The 19,952-nt window shown below is 40.8% G+C and overlaps 1 protein-coding gene across 5 annotated transcripts in view; it reads left to right on the forward strand.

The window, feature by feature from the left end:
- The window catches only part of ZNF81 (zinc finger protein 81), a 135,592-nt gene that overhangs the window by 95,671 nt on the left and 19,969 nt on the right, over positions 1-19,952 (forward strand). For 3 of the 5 annotated variants that reach the window (XM_023557902.2, XM_064278228.1, XM_010597716.3), the window contains exons 3-4: positions 10,825-10,951; positions 11,055-11,150. In XM_023557902.2, the coding sequence (XP_023413670.1) occupies positions 10,825-10,951; positions 11,055-11,150 (223 nt within the window). Of the gene's footprint in view, positions 1-10,808; positions 10,952-11,054; positions 11,151-14,488; positions 17,702-19,952 lie in introns of those variants that run through there. The other 2 variants (XM_023557903.2, XM_023557905.2) reach the window with 2 other exon arrangements.

Here is a 19,952-nt window from a genome sequence, read left to right on the forward strand (position 1 = left end):
CAACGGGTTTGGTTTATGTTTTGGTGAAATTTGTTCTCGGACCCGATGAGGGACATCTTTAATCTGTCAGTTTGTAGTCTTCAAGTGAGAGACCAAACAGCTAGATTATTGGCAACAGCTCAGTAAATATATAAGAAATTCATCAAAGGGAATATTGGCCAGAGCTATGAGAATGGCCTTGAGCTCTGCCCTCTGAGTGGAGCATCAGTGTCCATTTTCATTTCTGCTGAGTTTGAGCAGCCACACAGCCCAGGGGATGCCATCAAATTTCAGCTCAGCCAAACCATTGATGAATAAGATCCAGGCATTTAGGGGAACTGTGAATGGAAGGCTCCATTGAGCCTAGCTGCCTTGATCTAGCTGGCAGAATGGGAAATAAATTTTTCCTCAAACTGATGTTGTTAGTTGCTGTTGATTGTAACTCATGTCAATCCCATGTTTGCTGAGTAGAGCTGCATTCCATAGGGTTTTCAAGATTGTGACCTTTTAGAATTAGATTGACAGATCTTACTTCCGAGGTGCTTCTGGGTAGGTTTGAATCACAAACTTTTCGGCTAGTAAAAACCAACCAGACCTGTTGCCACTGAGTTGATTCCGACTCAGGAACCCTATAGGATAGAGTGGACCTGCCCCATTTTCACGTAAGCCCAAGATGCTGCTGGGGCCAGCCCAGCTGAGACTTGAATATACAATTTCTTTTGACAAGTCAGTCTTGTTGGGCCCTTCCCACCTTGTTAGTCATTGATTCCAAATTGACCTACCCTAAAATGGGAATTTTAGAACCGAAAGTCACAAGGACTGTGTGGGTCAAGAGTTCAGTTTCAGCAAGGGCCCAGTAGCAACCTAATAGGTGCTTTGCAGAAGGGTGTGTAGTTGGGCAGCTGTGTCAGGAAGACAAGTCCAAAACTTCAGGGGGCTCTTCTGTATGGAAGCTGCCTCCCTTTGCTGGAGACCCCAATGAGCAAATCATCAGCCACAAAGGCTAGGTCATTAGGCTTTTGGGAGCCCCAAAGGTAGAGACTGTGCCACGGTTTACTGGGCGTTGAGTATCATCCACTGCCAACTGCTAATTGGTTTGGTTCCTACTCAATTGATTAGCTAATATAAAGAATCAAGTACAATGCCCAAGTGAGGCCGTACTGTTTCCCACACCCGAAGCATTTAATGTGGTGCTGAGTTTCCTTTTTGGTGTGTGTGGGGTAGGGGAAAGGGGGTTCCTTGACTGCAAGACAGAGCACTGTGAATCTACTTACATAGTCCCAGGACACTCTACTTGGTGAGCTGGCCCCTGAATTTTTTCAAGGTTTGTCAGCCACCTCTGATGGCAAATGTGTGATAATACCACAGTCTGGGCCATTGAGACTGAGGGTTCTGACTTTCCAACCAAGAGAACATCATCTATATGGTGAAAATTTTGGACATTGCAGGGTAGAGGCACTTGTGCTGAAACTTGACACACTCACTGGTATTAAACAACAAAGTAGTCTCATTACCCCAGGCAGAGTCCTGCAAGCTTATACTGAAGGCCTTGCCGCATGAATGTGAATTGGTCTTAGTCCTTGGTGTCAAGAACTGTGAAGGGTCTGAGATTTTACCCTACTTATAAATTAACAGTTTGACTTGCCACGGTTTCCTATATGCTGACAGAAGACAAGAGACTCCTGGGTTAGTAATGAAAGACTTTATTACTCACAGAAAAAGCAGTAGCCAAAGTCAGTTTGGTTGCATGTTGGGAAAAAATTTTAAAATAAAATTCCTTGGCAACTGGAAAATCCTCTCTACAAATGTAAAATATAAAGAAAATAGTTTTATTATTGAATAAGCATTAAATTGTGGTATACATCACAGGAAATTTGCTAATGAGATAGCACAGACAGGAAGAACTCTCACCCTTTTAATGTAGCCAGGCAGATGCAATCAATTACATAATTGTTCTCAAGATAAACGATAACTTGTCCTCATGTAAGAGGACTTGGCAGCACCTGTTGCTCTACATTCCTATATAGTCCATCTTAAGTTCACCTGGTAGTTGGGGTGGCCATTTATGCTAGTTAGTCACCTTTGTGTTATTTTGTGTTGTTAGCTGCCATAAAGTGGGCACTGACTTATGGCAAACCCAGGTACAATGGAAAGAAACATCGTACCTCTGCAATCCGTAGGATTTTCCATGGCTGATTTTTGGAAGTAGATTGCCAGGCCTTTCTTCCTAGTTTGTCATAGTCTGGAAAGCTCTGCTGAAACCCATTCAGCATCCTAGCAACACACAAACCTCCAGTGACAGATGGGTGGTGGCTGCTCATAAGGTGCATTGGCTGGGAATCTAACCCAGGTCTCTCATGTGGAAGGCGAGGATTCTACCACTGAACCACCAATGACCCTGTTAACTGCCATTATATGAAAGCAAAATAAAAATTCTCACATCTCTATGACAAGCAGATAGTTACAGTTCGGAGCAAGATGCCTAGGCTAAACTTCCAGATAGGATGCTATCTTCCTTAATGTTTACATTTCAAGAGATGGCTCCTAGATCCTTAAGAAAAAACATTCCTGGCAAAAGGTTTATTTAGCTTTTAAAAATATTTACATACTTATCAAAGGGACAGAGGAAGTTTTCACAAATACAGGTTTTCTCAAGGAACTAATCTAAGAAAGGGGAAGGGAGAAATAGGTCTCTTCCCTTTCAGCAACAGGTAAAATTCATTTTTTTTTCTTTTTTTTATCCTTACAATTTTCCCCTCTTTTATAATAACATTACAATTTTCTAATTAACTTTATTGCTGTTTCTACCTTTCTCTGGGCAGGTTGCAATCCAGCAAGTCCATAGTTAAATACAGAGCAGAGTAATAATCAGAATCACAGTGGAGTGCAGTATTTGCCTTGGGGGGAAGAAACCTTTAAATATGTCATACCAAATGGTGAATGGTTAAAGCAGTTTCTTGATAAGCAATGTACAAAAATTCTCCTTCATTATACATTACTTTTATAAAATTTCATGTTGTCTTTATTACTTGCTCTTTCAAATGATTAAAGAGTAGCCTAACTCTGGAGCCTGATGATCTAAGGTGAAGACCAAGTAGAATCAGGGCTAGGGCATGAGCCATAGAAACTTCAAACAGGGCAGGTAATTCATTACTGGCTAAAGAAGTTGTACTCTTGTCCTCTTTAAAGGAAAATCCACTAATGATGGGGCCATCCATCTCAAAGGCTATTGCTTCCCTCTTACCAAGAGTTTGAGGCAGGGGAATTAAAGAGATGTGGGGTGGGGGTGGGGGTGGGGGAAGCAAAGGGAATGGGGACAGCAGAAGAAAGGAGGAGGGTTTGGTAAAAGAGAAAATGCCTTTAATTCTCCCATTTCTTCTTTCGTTTTCCTCAGTCTTTCCTCTGGCTATCCAGATAATTTCTAACTTTCCTCCTAGAATGATATTCATTCAATAAACATGAATAATTTGTTTGGGATGAGGTTCTATGAATCAACACAAATAATTTTTCCAAATCATCCTCAGGCCACTGTAAGACTGAATCCTCATTCCAAATGAATTTCATTCCAGATCGACAGAGATACATTAATAATTTAAGAGAAAGATGTGCAGGGAACAGTCCTGGCTTCCCATATTTTTCCACCATCAAAGCTAGTGGTGATCCTGATAGAATTTTAAAGCCTATATTACACATGCTGACTCAATGATAAAATCTGGAATTTGAAGAGGTTACAATCAAGGTGTTGATAGGGCTGAATTCCTTTCTGGAGATTAGGGAAGAATCCACTTCTTTGCCCTTTCGAGCTTCTAGAGGCTGCCCATATTCCTTGCTCATAGCCTTCTTCCTCCATCTTTAATGCCAGCAACAGCAGGTCAAGTTCCGCTATGTAAGAATCACTCTGACCTCCTCTTCAGTCTCACTCTCCCACTTTTATGGACCCTTGTGATTATATTGGCCTCCACCCAGATAATCCAGGATAGTCTCCCTATTTTAAGGTTAGCTGGTTAGCAACCTTAATTCCATCTGCAACCTTAATTCCCCTTTGCCATGTTACATAACAGATTCACAGGTTCTAGGGATTGGGATGTGGACATCTTTGGAGGCCATATTCTGCCTACCAGAGGTCTGTGAGCACCTCATCTTCCTTTTCCAGAAAGCCATAGCTCTATGAACAGCTCATCCTAATCACCAAAACTTCCAAAAATCGTGAATGGTCTGGGATTTTACCCCACTCGCAAGCTAACAAGTTAGCTTGCCACAGTTTTATGGATGGGGGCAGAAGACACAAGACTTCTGGATCAGAAACAAAGGACTTTATTACTTATGGCAATAATGGTAGCCAAAGTGTTAATATTTACACCACTTCCCCAAGCCTCATTTCCCACAGGGTGATTCAAAATGGCCAGATGACACCTGCAAATGCTATGGGTTCCGTTGCAGGAGAAGCACCCCAAGCTTATGGACCATAAATCTTTGGTAATGGGCAGTAAGCCTGTCTGACCTTTTCCCTTCTTCCAGGTGTCAACTCCCCTCCAGTACATGCCTGCTTGTGGTTGCTCTTCAGTATCTTCAGATAATTGTTTTTCTCTTTTGTTCAGATTTTATAGTTATTTTCTGTAGGAGGGCTGGTATGATAGAACCAATTCAGTCATACTGGAACTCAAGTTATTTTTGTATATAATGTAAAGTATGGATCAAGGTTTGTTTTCTCCCCCAACACTGATACTCAGTTGTTTCAGTACAATTCGTTGAAAAGACTTTCCACCATTGAATTCATCTGGCACCTTTGTCAAAAATCAGTTGTCCATATATGTGGGGGTTTGTTTCTGGATTCTCTATTCTCTTCCACTGATAACTTTCTCTGTCCTTAAACCAGTACCACACAGTCTGAATTACTGTAGCTTTATAGCAAGTCTTAACATTAAAAAAAAAAAAACCATTCCCGTCGAGCTGATTCTGACTCCTAGTGGCCCTATAGGACAGAGTAGAACTGTCCCATAGGGTTTCCAAGGAGCAGGTGGTGGATTTAAATTGCTGACATTTTGGTTAACAGCCATAGCTCCTAACCACTACACCACCAGGGCTCCAAATCTTAACATTAAAACAAAAAAACCAAACCCGCTGCTGTCAAGTCTCAAGTCAGTTCTGACTCATGGTGACCCTATAAGACAGGGTAGAACTGCCCCATAGGGTTTCCAAGGAGCAGATGGTGGATTCAAACTGCCGACCTTTTGGTTAGCAGCCGAGATCTTCACCACTTCGCCACCAGGACTCCAGTCTTAATATTAAAAAAAAAAAAAAAAACCAAACCCAGTGCCGTCGAGTCGATTCTGACTCATAGCGACCCTATAGGACAGGGTAGAACTGCCCCATAGAGTTTCCAAGGAGTGCCTGGCGGATTCGAACTGCCAAGCCTTTGGTTAGCAGCCGTAGCACTTAACCACTACACCGCCAGGGTTTCCGTCTTAACATTAAGCATTGTAAATCCTCCATACCTTTTCTTCATTTTCAGACTGGGCTACTCTAGGTCCCTTGAATATGCATATAAACTTTAAAATCTTCTTGTCAGTTTTTACCCCTAAAATGACAAATAATTGACCGAACAAGTAGAAAACAAGGTAATAGGCGATTTCAGCAACACTCTACACCTATTTTTTTTTACACCCATCTACAGCAGAGTATACCATCTTTTCAGGAGCATATGGAACATTCCCATAGATAGACCATGTGCTAAAATCATACAGAGTATATTTTCTGACCACCATGGAATTAAATTAGAAATCAGCAATAAAACGATAGCAAGAGAAAATGGCTACATTTTTGTAGAGTAATTGAAAGTAATAGTAGAGGGAGCCCTGTGAAGTTAAAAAATAAACATGGGTCTTAGTTTCCTAGTGCTGCTGTAACAAATACTGCAAGTCGGGGGTTTCTGGCCAACAGGGCGCTACAGACAGAAGCGCCACGCCATCCCTCCACATCAAAGACCCAAAAAACTAAGCAAAACAGACAAACGTCAATCCTTAAACCCTACGTGTCAAATGAGGAGATAAAGAACTCAGGCAAGCACTGAATGGAATAAGAAAGTGACAGAGAAAAGAGAGCAAGGAGAGATACATGTGGAGTTCCCCTATCAGCTAACACAGCACAGATTCGCCATCTTGGACTCCTGTTGGAGATCTGCAAACCGGAAGTATGGAAAAGCAGCTTCACGGAGCTCCCAGCAGGAGACGGAACACCTGGTAACCAGCGATATATGCTTTCCCACCCCCTACCCTTCTGCCCCCTGCTCGACCTCTCCCGCTTCATAGCTAGCTGCAGTTGCCTGGCCAGCCAAGAGGTGCAGGGTCTGTGCTGCTTGGGCTCGCCCCACCCGCATTGGAGATTGGTGGATAGGGAGTACAGGAAAGCAGCTTCCAGGAGCTCAGAGCAGGAGACAGAGCATCTGGTAACCATCGATATATGCTTTCTCACCCCACATCCTTCTCCCCACTGTTGCTCAGCCTTCTCCACTTCCCACTAGCTGCAGTCTCTGGCCCAAAAGGCACTGGCTTTGGCCCTTTGCTGCTTGGATTCGCCTGCCCACACTGGCTGGCTCTTGGAGTGCCATTTGTTTGTAGCTGATACAACTTTTTCCCGCTTCTTTTGGTCTCTTCTGTGCCTCTCATCAACTCCCCCTCCCTTCTCTCAAACACCTGGCTCCGTGTGCCATCTTTGCTTCTTCATGAACGGCTGTGAAGCACCACTTGACTGGGGAACAGCTTCCCAGGCCCACCACCACACTGGTGGGATCCCCGGGGCTTTTTTTTTTTTTTTTGCTTTCTTTTTCTTTTTGAGGCTTGGGAGCCCCTTCTAGCCAGGGTGTACGTGTGGCTTGGGAGCTGCTTCCCCAGTCTACGCAGCTGCATGGGTGAGCTCTGTGGGGCATTTCATTTTTTTTCTTTTTTTACTTTTTGTCTTTCTTCATTTCTCAGTTTCTCATCTCTCTATACTTACTTTCTTTTCCTGTCTCCTGAATACCTGGTGCTGTGTGACATCTTTACCCCTTCTAGCCGGGCTGTACTGCATGGCCTGGGAGCCACTTCTCTGGTCTTCACAGCTACACCAGTGGGATCCTTGGAGGCTTTTCTTTTCTAATATTTATTTATTTATTTTTCCCTTTTTCTTTTTTGTCCTCCTTTTATTTTTCTCCATTCTCAGCTTCTCATCTCTCTACTCAAACAGCAAGCTACCTTAGCACTTTTTTTGTGTGTGTTTGTTTTTGGCTCCTGTTTCTCCTCTCTCTCCTCTTTCCCATGCCCATCTTAGCTCCACACATCACAGCCTCCCCCCTCCTACCTGCATATCTGCATCATGTGCTGAACATCACACCACCTGAGCAGCACAGGCATGGCCTATCAGAACCTGCCCTGCACTGATTCCCAGCCCACCCTACTGGCCCTAGTATGTGCCGCAAACAACCTATCCCAGTCCCTCCCCCTTCATCTGGACCTGCCCTGCTGCACCATCGCTGAGCAACCAGCTCAGCCCATTGGACAAGGAGGTGAAAAGTATTGTGCCCACAGACATGCAAACAACCAAGAATATACAGCCTGGCTGCTCAGACATAACCAAATAAAACAAAAAAGCGGGATGAAACAAATAAATGTACAATCAATAAATGAAGAAAATAACTACTGGATGTCCCAAAGACAGCAGAGAATATCAAAACATATTTAAAAAAAGAGGACAAGATGGTTCTAGTAGGCATCCAAAATAAAATACCAGATGACTTTCCAGTAGAAGAAAAGGCACTAAAACTACCAGATAGGAAATTTAAATCTCTAATACTCAGACCTATCCAAGAGTTGAAACAAAAAGTAGACTAAAATGAGGAAAAAATGGACAAATTCATGGAAAATACACAAAAAAAAGAAGAACTCAGGAAAATAATACAGGAACAAAATGCCAAAATAAATTCACAACTAGAAATCATACAAAAACAACTAGAAATCCAAAAGAAAAACAACAAGATTTCAGAAATGCATAGTGTCATAGAAGGGCTGAGGAGCAGGTTTGAAACGGTGGAAGACAGGATCAGTGAAGCTGAAGACAAACACTTGGATACAACTCTGTTTGAGGAAATATCAGAAAAAAGAAAGATGAAGAAACCCTGAGAATTATGTGGGATACAATCAAAAGCAAAAATGAATGAGTGATCAGAATTCCAGAATGGGGAGAAAATGGAAAACACAGAAAGGATCATTGAAAAATTGCTGACAGAAAACTTCCCTAATATCATGAAAGATGAAAAGCTGACCATCCAAGAAGCTCAATGAACCCCAGATAGGATAGACCCCAAAAGAAAATCACCAAGACGTATCATAATGACACTTGCTAAAACCAAAGAATCCTGAGAGCAGCTTGAGAAAAACGAAAAGTCACATTCAAAGGAGAAACAATAAGACTAAGCTCTGATTATTTGGCAGAAACCATGCAGGCAAGAAGGCCATGGGATGACATATAAAACCTTGAAAGAAAGAAATTGCCAACCAAGAATAATATATCCTGCAAAACTCTCATTCAAATGTGATGGTGAAATTAGGATATTTCCAGATAAACAGAAATTAAGGGAATATGTAAAAACCAAGCCAAACTTATAAGAATTGTTAAAGGGAGTCCTTCAGTTTGAGAACAAACAACATCAGACCACAGCCTGAATCTAGGATGCAAAATTACACCTGCCAGATACCAACCAAGGAAATGAACTCTCAGGGACTATCCAAAACCAAAAGAATTACAACAGAGAACCAGAGAGGTTAATCTGTAAATGACAACAACATCACAACAATAAAAGGGAATAAACAGCATAGGTGTAGAACTTTCTAATGGAGACGAAGGCAAGGTGATACCAAGTTAATAATAGACTGGTTCAAACTTAGGAAGATAAAAATAATTTCAAGGTAACCACAAAGAAGGTTAACAAACCTACTCATCAAAGTAAAGAAGAAAAACATAAAGTCTCAGTAAAAACAAAATCTACAAAACAAATGAAAAAAACAAAAGGAATTCAGCACAGGAGAGCAAGAACGAAGAAAACGTCAGCACCACACACACACACAAAAAAAACACTACAAAGTGACAGCAATAAACGCACACCTATCAATAATTACACTGAATGTAAATGGCCTTAATGCACCCATAAAGAGACAGAGACTGACAGAATAGATTTAAAAAAAAAAGCGCAATCCATCAATATGCTGTCTACAAGAGACACACCTTAGAAACAAAGATGTAAATTTATTAAAAATCAAAGAATGGAAACATATCAAGCAAACAACTACCAAAAAGAGCAGGAGTGGCGATACTAACCTCAGATAAAATAGACTTTAAAACGAAATCCACCATAACAGACAAAGAAGGGCACTATATAATGATTAAAGGGACAATCCATCATGAAGACTTAACCATAATAAACATCTACGCGCCCAATGACAGGGCTTCAAAATACATAAACTCTTTAACAGCACTGAAAAGAGAAATTGGCAGTTCCACAATAATAGTAGGAGACTTCAACACACCACTCTCAGTAAAGGACAGAACATCTAGGAGGAAACTCAGCAAAGATAAAGAAGAGCTAAAGGGCACTATTACCCAACTTGACCTCATAGACACAAATAGAACACTCCACCCAACAGCTGCAAAGTACATATTCTTTTCCAGTGCACATGGGACGTTCTCCAGAATAGACCACATCTTAAGCCACAGAGCAACCCTCAACAAAATCCAGAACACTGAGATAATGCAAAGTATCTTCTCTGACCACAATGCCATCAAGGTAGAAATTAACAACAGGAAGAGCAAGGGGAAAAAAAATCAATTACATGGAAACGGAATTAACACCCTGCTTAAAAACCACTGGGTAATATTGGAAGAAATCAGAGATGGAATAAAAAAATTTCTAGAATCAAATGAGAATGAAAACACATCATACCAAAACCTTTGGGACACAGCAAAGGCAGTCCTTAAAGATCAATTTACAGCAATAGATGCACACATTAAAAAGGAAGAAAGGGACAAAATGTAAACATTAACTATACAACTCGAACAAATAGAGAGCAACAAAAAAAAAACCCACAGCCACCAGAAGAAATAATAAAGATCAGAGCAGAAATAGAGAATACAAAAACAATAGAGTCAACAAAACCAAAAATTGGTTAAAGAACAAATTTATTTTCGCATTGTTTTGTAGGCTAAAAGTCCAAATAAGCATCTCAGCTGCCTCGATTCTTCTCTTGTCAGTAGCCTTGGGCATTCCTTGGTTCCTTGATGATCCTCACATGGCATCTGTCTTCCCCAGTTTTTGCATGCATCTGTGTCTAATCTGCTCTTTATAATTCAGAAGTGATTAGGTTTAGGGCACACCCTACAATGATATGGCCTCATTAACATAGGAAATAAAACCCTCTTTTCAAACAGGATTATATCCACAGGTATAGGGTTTAGGATTCCAACGTATATTTTGGGGGGACACAGTTCAACTCATAACACATATCCATGCTTTCTTCTAGAAGTTCTGGAAAATGAGTTTCTCATAAAAATGAACAACAAGATAGGATCAAGTTCAAATCTCATTAAATTATTATTTTAAAAAATGAATAGCTGTAAGTGTTGTACACAACAAACAGCAGAAATTTTCAATGAAGTATTTGTATCCTATACAATATTGTGTCTAACTTGGTGTTTAATAGGTATACTATATGTTATATTATGATGAAATATTATTAAAAACAACTTCCTATTTATTTTCTTCCCATCCCCAGTGCTGACCATGTCACTGTCACCTTGAACAGGATTGTGTTGTTACAGGTGTCATTGTCGTTCGAGGATGTGACTGTAGACTTCAGCAGGGAGGAGTGGCAGCACTTGGACTCTGCTCAGAGACACCTGTACCGGGATGTGACACTGGAGAACTACAGCCACCTGCTCTCAGTGGGTAAGTATAGCCATCCTATGCCTCTTCAGGGTGCTCCAGTGAAGAGCAATGGAAACGGAAAGTGACTAGCTGGACCCAATTCTGTATCATGTCCTGTAAACAGGGTGCCAAGTTCCCAAACCTGAGGTCATCTTCAAGTTGGAGCAAGGAGAAGAACCATGGACATTGGAAGCTGAAACCCTACATCAGAGCTGTTCAGGTAGGTGAGTGTGACCCAGGAAGATGGGCATGGAAGTAATTTTTTTTTTCTGAGAGAGGCTGATGCTTTTAAAAGGCTATTACTGCTACCCTTCTTGAAGGTTCTAAGCTCTAGAAACTGCTTGAGGATAGACGATATTGGTCCCTGTCACCCTTCATTCCCCTTACCATATCCACTGTCTTTTTTTGCTTGACTTTTCTCCAGGAGGGTTTCCCAATTTCTGTTCTCTGGATCACATGCCAGGCTTACTGTGGATCTTGCTTTCTTGGATATTCTCCACTTCCATCACAATTTTTATGCTCCATTACTTAAACCCCACCAACAAGATCTTAGATTCTTATCTTATATATTGAATTTTTAATGGATTTGTCTTCTTTGAAAATGACTGTTGGTGTTTCACTCCCCTTCTTCCTAGTACTCTTTCATGTTCTTTTCCTCTTATTTTCATCTTCTCACTCAAATGCCAATAGATTGTCATCTACAACCAGCCTCACCACCTATTCTCTTTGTAGATATCACCTTCAGATTTCTCACGCCTATCCACGTTGCCTCTCTCATATCTTCTGACTTCATGTTCACTGTTACTTAGCATTTTTTTCTTTTTAAATCAAATTTATTAAGGTATAATTTGTTGTTGTTGTTGTTGTTAGGTGCCGTCGAGTTGGTTCCGACTCATAGCTACCCTGTGCACAACAGAACGAAACACTGCTCAGTCCTGTGCCACCCTTACAATCATTGTTAATGCTTGAGCTCATTGCCGAAGCCACTAGGTCAGTCCGCCTCGTTGAGGGTCTTCCTCTTTTCCGCTGACCCTGTACTCTACCAAGCGTGATGTCCTTCTCCAGGGACTGAGCCCTCCTGACAACATGTCCAAAGTATGTAAGACACAGTCTGGCCATCCTTGCTTCTAAGCAGCATTATGGTTGTACTTCTTCTAAGACAGATTTATTCATTCTTCTGGCAGTCCATGGTATATTCAATATTCTTGGCCAACACCACAATTCAAAGGCGACAATTCTTCTATGGTCTTCCTTATTCATTGTCCAGCTTTCACATGCATATGATGTGATTGAAAATACATGGCTTGGGTCGGGCGCACCTTAGTCTTCAAGGTGACATCTTTGCTCTTCAAAACTTTAAAGACATGCTTTGCAGCAGATTTGCCCAGTGCAATGCGTCTTTTGATTTCTTGGCTGCTGCTTCCACAGCTGTTGATTGTGGATCCAAGTAAAACGAAATCCTTGACAACTTCAATCTTTTCTCCGTTTATCATGATGTTGCTCATTGGTCCAGTTTTGAGGATTTTTGTTTTCTTTATGTTGAGATGTACAGATTCCTCGTGAGCACAATTAAGTGTCCTGGAATTCCCATTCTCCACAATGTTATCCATAATTTGTTATGGTTTGAGACTCAACGGCACTGGGTTTTTTGAACGGGCCTTAGCGTAGTCAATAAAACACAGGTAAACATCTTTGTGGTATTCTCTGTTTTCAGCCAGGATCCATCTGACATCAGCAATGATATCCTTGCTTCTATGTCCTCTTCTACATCCACCTTGAATTTCTGGCAGTTCCTGTTGATACACTGCTGCAGCCACTTTTTCACTTTTTCGTTAACCCCCTTAGTAATCAGAGAAAAGCAAATTGTTATAGTACGGTATAAGTTTTGCATAGCAGATTGCAGAAATTTTAAATCCTGGTAAAATACCACATAGGAGAGGAGGCGAAAAAAGTTGACGAGTCTCGTCAAACGTTGTTAACAGTATAGCATACCACAGTATTTAGAATGTCAATGAAAGAGAGGAAGACCCTCAATGGGATGGATTGGCACAGTGGCTGCAATGATGGGCTCAAACATAACAATTGTGGGGATGGCACGGGGCTGGGCATTGTTTCTTTCTATTGTACATAGGGTCAACGATATGAGTCAGAACTGACTCTATGGCACCTAACAACAACAACAACATACCACAGTATGCAAACTCTTGACTTAACAATTGCACTTCTGACTGTTTATCCTACTAAAATACTCATTCAAGAGCACAAAGACCTGGACAAGAAGCATCTGGGGTCTTAAAAAGCTTTCAAGTCAGCATCTAAGATACATTTACTGGTCCCATTCCATCCTGAGGAAAGGAGAATGAAGAAAACCAAAGATATACGGGAAATATTGATCCAAAGGACTAACGGACCACAAATAACACAGCTGCAACCAGCCTGAGCCCAGAGGAACTAGATGGTGCTCGGCTACCACCAACAACCGCTCTGACATGAATCACCAATACAGGGTCCCAGACAGAGCAGGAGAAGAATATAGAACAAAATTCAAATTCACAAAAAAGAAAACCAGACTTACTGGTCTGACAGAGACTGGAAGAACCCCAAAGACTATGGCCCCGGACACTTTTTTAACTCAGAACTGAAGCCTCTCCCAAAGCCCACTTTTCACCCAAAGATTAGACAAGTCTATAAAACAAACAATAACACACGTGAGGAATGTGCTCCTTCTTAGTTCAGTCATGTTTACAAGACCAAAGGGCAACACCTGCCCAAAAGCAATGACAAGAAGGCAGGAAGGGGCAGACAAAGTGGATGGAAACGGGGAATTGGTATGTGGAAGGGGAGAGCGTTGACACATCATGGGAATCACAACCATTATCACAAAACAATTTGTGTGTAAATTGTTGAATGACAAGCTAATTTGCTCTGTAAAGTTTCACCTAAAGCACGATAAAAAAAAACAAGACTTGTACAAAAATATTTATTGTAACTGGGTTTATAAGCTGAAAAAAATAGATATAAACTAACTGTCCAACAATAGGAAAATGATTAAATATTTAGTATTTCCATCCATCCACTCTTCAGCCATTAAAAATAATGGAATAAGTATATTTAATGACATGAAATGATACTGAACTTAAAAATAAGTTATAGTTAAGTTCCCACTTTTGTATTAAAAAATGCACCATATGACATTATATATAATTTTGTAAGTGTCTCTGCATTAACACAGAAATAGGTCTGACAGGATATGCCCCAAAGTGTTCAAAGTGGTTATCCTTATGAAATGAAGTGAGATTGGGGGTAAGTAAGAGGGAGAAGTGAGAACTTTCACTTCTTACTTTTGGGATGTTTAAATTTTTCTTTAATAATCACAAATTACTTGTGTGATTTAAAAAAAAAATTCAAAATGTTCTCAAAAAAAAAAACTGCCAAAGGTAAAAAAAAAAAAAAAAACACAGGTAAACATCCTTCTGATATTCTCTGCTTTCAGCCAGGATCCATCTGACATCAGCAATGATATCCCTGGTTCCACATCCTCTTCTGAAACTGGCCTGAATTTCTGGCAGTTCCCTGTCGATGTACTGCTGGAGTCTCTTTTGAATGATCTTCAGCAGAATTTTGCTTGCGTGTGATATTAATGATATTGTTAGATAATTTCCACATTTGGTTGGATCACCTTTCTTGGGAAAAGGCATAAATATGGATCTCTCCAGTCAGTTGGCCAGGAAGCTGTCTTCCGTGTTTCTTGGCATAGACGAGTGAGCACCTCCAGTGCTGCATCTGTTTGTTGAAACATCTCAATTGATATTCCATCAATTCCTGGAGCCTTGTTTTTCACCAATGCCTTCAGAGCAGCTTGGACTTCTTCCTTCAGTACCGTCGGTTCCTGATCATATGCTACCTCTTGAAATGGTTGAACATCGACTAATTCTTTTTGATATAATGACTCTGTGTATTCCATCCATCTTCTTTTGATGCTTCCTACATCGTTTAATGTTTTCCCCATGGAGTCCTTCACTATTGCAACTCGAGGCTTGAATTTTTTCTTCAGTTCTTTCAGCTTGAGAAACACTGAGCATGTTCTTGCCTTTTGGTTTTCCATCTCAAGCTCTTTGCACATGTCATTATAATACTTTTACTTTGTCTTCTTGAGCTGCACTTTGAAATCTTCTGTTCAGTTTTGTATAAAGGGAAGTATACCATATGTACTATTTTGGGTCTAGCTTCATTTGTTCAACAAAATGATTTTGAGATTCATCCATGTTATTGCGTTTATTACTAGTTTGTTCCTTTTAAATGCTCAGTACTCTGCTATGATATGAATAAGTTTTATTTGCTTATCTACATCCCTGTTGATGTACAGGTGGTTATTACTTGGTTATTATGAATAAAATTGTAATGAACATCCTGATGCAAGTCTTTGTGTGAGCATATGCTTTTACATTTCTTTTGGATAAATACCTAGGAGTGGAATTACTGGATCATATAATAAGCGCATGCTTACCTTTATAAGAAATTGTCAACATGTCTTCTAAAGTACCACTTAACATTCCCAACAGTGCTACATGAGAATTTCTGTTGTTCTGCATCCTCACCAATGCTTGCTATCATCAATCTCTTTAATTTTTGCTATTGTTTTGAGTGTGTAGTGGTATTTCATTACGATTTTAAGTTGCAGTCCTCTGATGACTAATGATATGTTAAACATCTTTTTGTGTGCTTATTGGATATTTGTATATCTTCCGTGAAGTGACTAGTCAGATGTCTTTCCCATTTTCAATTGGGTTGTTTGTCTTATTATTGAGTTGTAAGAGTTGTTACATTTGCTAGGTACAGCTCCTTTGTCAGATATGTGTTGCTAACATTTTGTTCCAATTTGTAGCTTATAGTTTCATTTTGTTAATGGTGTCTATCAAAGAGCAAGCATTTTAATTTTGACAAAGTCTAATTATCATTTTTTTCTTTTATTGTTAGTACTTTCTGTGACCAGTTTAAGAAATTTTTGCCTACCACAATTTCACAAAGGTTTTCTCATATTTTTTCTGTCATTTTTGCTTTTTCAATTTGGCCCGTGATCCATTTTTTTGGTAATATTTTTGTGTATGGTATGACATAGGACTGATGTTTGTTTTTCTCAATAATGGATATCCAGTTGTTCCAGAACTATTTGTTGAAGAAACTTTCTTTTTCCTGTTGAATCTCCTTGTCACTTTTATAAATAATCTACTCTCTTTAACTTAAAAACAAAAAACAAACAACCCAATCAGAAAATAGACATTTCACCAAAAAGGATGTACAAATGACCAAATAAGCACATGAAAAGGTGTTCAACATCATTAGCCACTAGGGAGATGCAAATCAAAACCACAATGAGATACCACCTCACTCCCACTAGAATGGCTATGATAAAAAAAAAAAGTAAAACAACAGATGTTGGCAAGGATGTGAAGAAATTGGAATCCTGATCCATTGCTGGTGGGAATGCAAAGTGGTATAGCCACTGTGGAAAATAGTTTGGCTATTCCTCAGAAAGTTGAACATAGAATTACCATACATCCCAGCAATCTCAATCCTAGGTGTATACCCAAAAAGAATTGAAAGCAGGAATGCAAACAGAAACCTGCACACCAGTGTTCATTGCAGCACTATTCACAATAGCCAAAATGTGGAAACAACTGAAATGTCTGTCAACAGATGAATGAATAAATGTTCTGGATTGAATTATATCCCCCCAAAAGTATGTGTATTAACTTGGTTAGACCACGATTCCCAGTATTTTGTGGTTGTCCTCCATTTTGTGATTGTAATTTTATGTTAAATAGGATTGGGGTGGCATTGTGACACCCTTACCAGGTCACATCCCTGATCCAATGTAAAGGGAGTTTCCCTGGGGTGTGGCCTGCACCACCTTTTATCTCTCAAGAGATAAAAGGAAAGATAAGCTAAAAAAAAAAGCTAGCAGAGAAAAAAAAAAGATAAGCTAGCAGAGAAGGGGGACTCATATCACCAAGAAAGAAGCACCAGGAGCAGAACGCGTCCTTTGGACTCGGGGTTCCTGCGCAGAGAAGCTCCTAGTCCAGGGGAAGATTGATGAGAAGGACCTTCCTCCAGAGCTGACAGAGAAAGAAAGCCTTTCCCTGGAGTTGACGGCCTGAATTTGAACTTCTGGCCTGCTAGACTGTGAGAAAATAAATTTCTCTTTGTTAAAGCCATCCACTTGTGGTATTTCTGTTATAGCAGCACTAGATGACTAAGAAACAAATTTGGTACCGAGAGAGTGGAGTACTGCTCTAACAGATACTTAAAATGTAGAAGCAGTTTTGAAACTGAATGGATAGAAGACTCAGAAGGAAGTGAGGAGAACTCTTAACACCGTAGAAGGTGCAGATGGTGAGAAACAGCAGCAGAGGACTGGCAGTAGGAGATCCAGGAGACCAGACAGCGGTAGCGCTGACCCATGGAGCAAGAGAGCTCACTGCCTGTGCGCAGGAGGCTTCTTGGCAGAGTGGGGTTGCCTCCAGGCACTTATTGGTGGAGCTAGACTTGCTGACTCACAGAGTGAGAGAGCTGAGTGCCTTCTAGTCAAAGTTTACTGGAGGAATGGCATGCCTCCAGGCACTTATCAGTGGAGCTACAGAGCTTTGGCACACTTGTCCCAGCAGGGCAGATGCAGGTGTGAGGTCTGAAGGGCCAGGAGGCCAAGAAACGGGGAAGCAGAAGCTGAAGAGACAAGAAACACAGGAAGCCTAGCTGCCTGAGTCTCAAAAGGTATGTGGTATTGACCTCTGGGGTTTTAAATGGTGGAGCCATGGCCTCTGGTGTTTCTAAGGGTGGAGTTGCCACTCAGATGGACTAAGAATGGTGCATCTAAAGCCAAGGGAGCAGAGTTGCTATCCCAGTGGGCCTGGAAGGCGGAGCTGAAGCCCAGGGCGCAGGGGCCTCCACTCAGAATCTGGAGAGTGTGGCCAATACCTAGAATCTGGAGGGCAGGGCTATTGTGTAAATTGTCTCAGAGAACAGAGGATTATTTTTGACGCCTTGAGGACTAATATAATGTGTTCTGCTGAGTTGCTTGGTGCCTATTATGCCTTCTTTCCCCCGATTTCTCCCATTTGTAATGGAAACGTCTAGTTTGTGCCTGTTCTGCCATTGTACCTTTGGAAGCAGATAACTTGTATTCTGGATTTCACAGATGAAGAGGAATTTCTGGATTTTGGACTTGGAGTTAAGACTTTCGCTATGATATGATGGGATAAATGTGTTTTGCATGTTGCAAGAATGTGATTTGGGGGGAGCCAGAGGGTAGAATGTCACGGATTGAATTATATCCCCCCAAAAATATGTGTTTTAACTTGGTTAGGCCATGATTCTCAGTATTCTGTGGTTGTCCTCTATTTTGTGATTGTAATTTTATGTTAAAGAGGATTAGGGTGGGATCATAACACCCTTACCAGGTTGCATCCCTGGTCCAGTGTAAAGGGAGTTTCCCTGGGGTGTGGCCTACACCACCTTTTATCTCTGAAGAGATAAAGGGAAGCTAGCAGAGAGAGGGGACCTCACACCACCAAAAAAGAAGCACCGAGAGCAGAGCACATCCTTTGGACCCAGGGTTCCTGTGCAGAGAAGTTCTTAGTCCAGGGGAAGGTTAACGAGAAGGACCTTGCTCCAGAGCTAACAGAGAGAGAAAGCCTTCCCCTGGAGCTGACACCCTGAATTTGGACATCTAGCCTACTAGACTGTGAGAAAATAAATTTCACTTTGTTAAAGCCATCCACTTGTGTGCATTTCTGTTATAGCAGCACTAGATGACTAAGACAATAAACAAAATGTGGTGTATACATACAATGGAATATTACTCAGCCATAAAGAAAAATGAAGTCCTGATTTATGCCACAACATGGATGGAACATTATGCTGAGTGAAATAAGTCTGTCACAAAAGGACAAATACTGTATGTCATGGATTCAATCATGTCCCCCAAAATATGTATGTATCAACTTGGTTAGGCCATGATTCCCAGTATTGCATGGTTGTCCTCCATTTTGTGATTGTAATTTTATGTTGAGAGGATTAGGGTGGAATTGTAATACCACCCTTACTCAGGTCACCTTTCTGATCCAATGTAAAGGAAGTTTCCCTGGGGTGTGGCCTGCACCACCTTTTATCTCCTAAGAGATAAAAGGAAAGAAGCAAGCAGAGAGTTGGGGACCTCATACCACCAAGAAAGCAGCACCAGGAGCAGAGCGTGTCCTTGGGACCTGGAGTTCCTGCACTGAGGTGCTCCCAGACCAAGGGAAGATGGATGAAAAGGACCTTCCTCCAGAGCCGACAGAGAGAGAAAGCCTTCCTCTGGACCTGATGCCCTGAATTTGGACTTCTAGCTTACTAGACTGTAAGAAAATAAATTTCTCTTTGTTAAAGCCATCTACTTGTGGTATTTCTGTTATAATAGCACTAGATCACTAAGACACTATACGATCACACTTATATGAAATAGGCAAATATATAGAAACCAAAGCTTATTAATGGTTACCATGGGTGGGAGGGAGGGGAGAAGGGAGAATTATTGCTTAGGGGACACTGAGTTTCTGTTAATGGTGGTGGTACAATTTGGAAAGAGATAGTGATAGTGGTTTTACAACATGATAAATGTAATCAATATCACTGAATTAATACATGTAAAAATTGCTGAATTGGCAATGTTTTGTTATTTGTTTTTACCACAATAAAAAAGAAGTCATGTTTAACTTAATATAAATATAGATGGTTACATATAGGATATTTATAGATACATGGTTAATATACATGCACATATTTCTTTGTTAGCTGAGAGGGTCTGAAAGATGACAACCCCGTAGTAATAAGCACACCAAGCACCCAGATCTCGGTTTCTAATACCATTCTGTAATAAAGGGAACCTGGGTGGTTTGAACCAGCCACTCCGTGGGAGAGAGATGTGGCAGTCTGCTTCCATAAAGATTTTCCAGCCTTGGAAACCCTATGGGACAGTTGTATTCTG

This window comes from Loxodonta africana, chromosome X, assembly GCF_030014295.1.
Source record: "Loxodonta africana isolate mLoxAfr1 chromosome X, mLoxAfr1.hap2, whole genome shotgun sequence".
Taxonomy (NCBI): domain Eukaryota; kingdom Metazoa; phylum Chordata; class Mammalia; order Proboscidea; family Elephantidae; genus Loxodonta; species Loxodonta africana.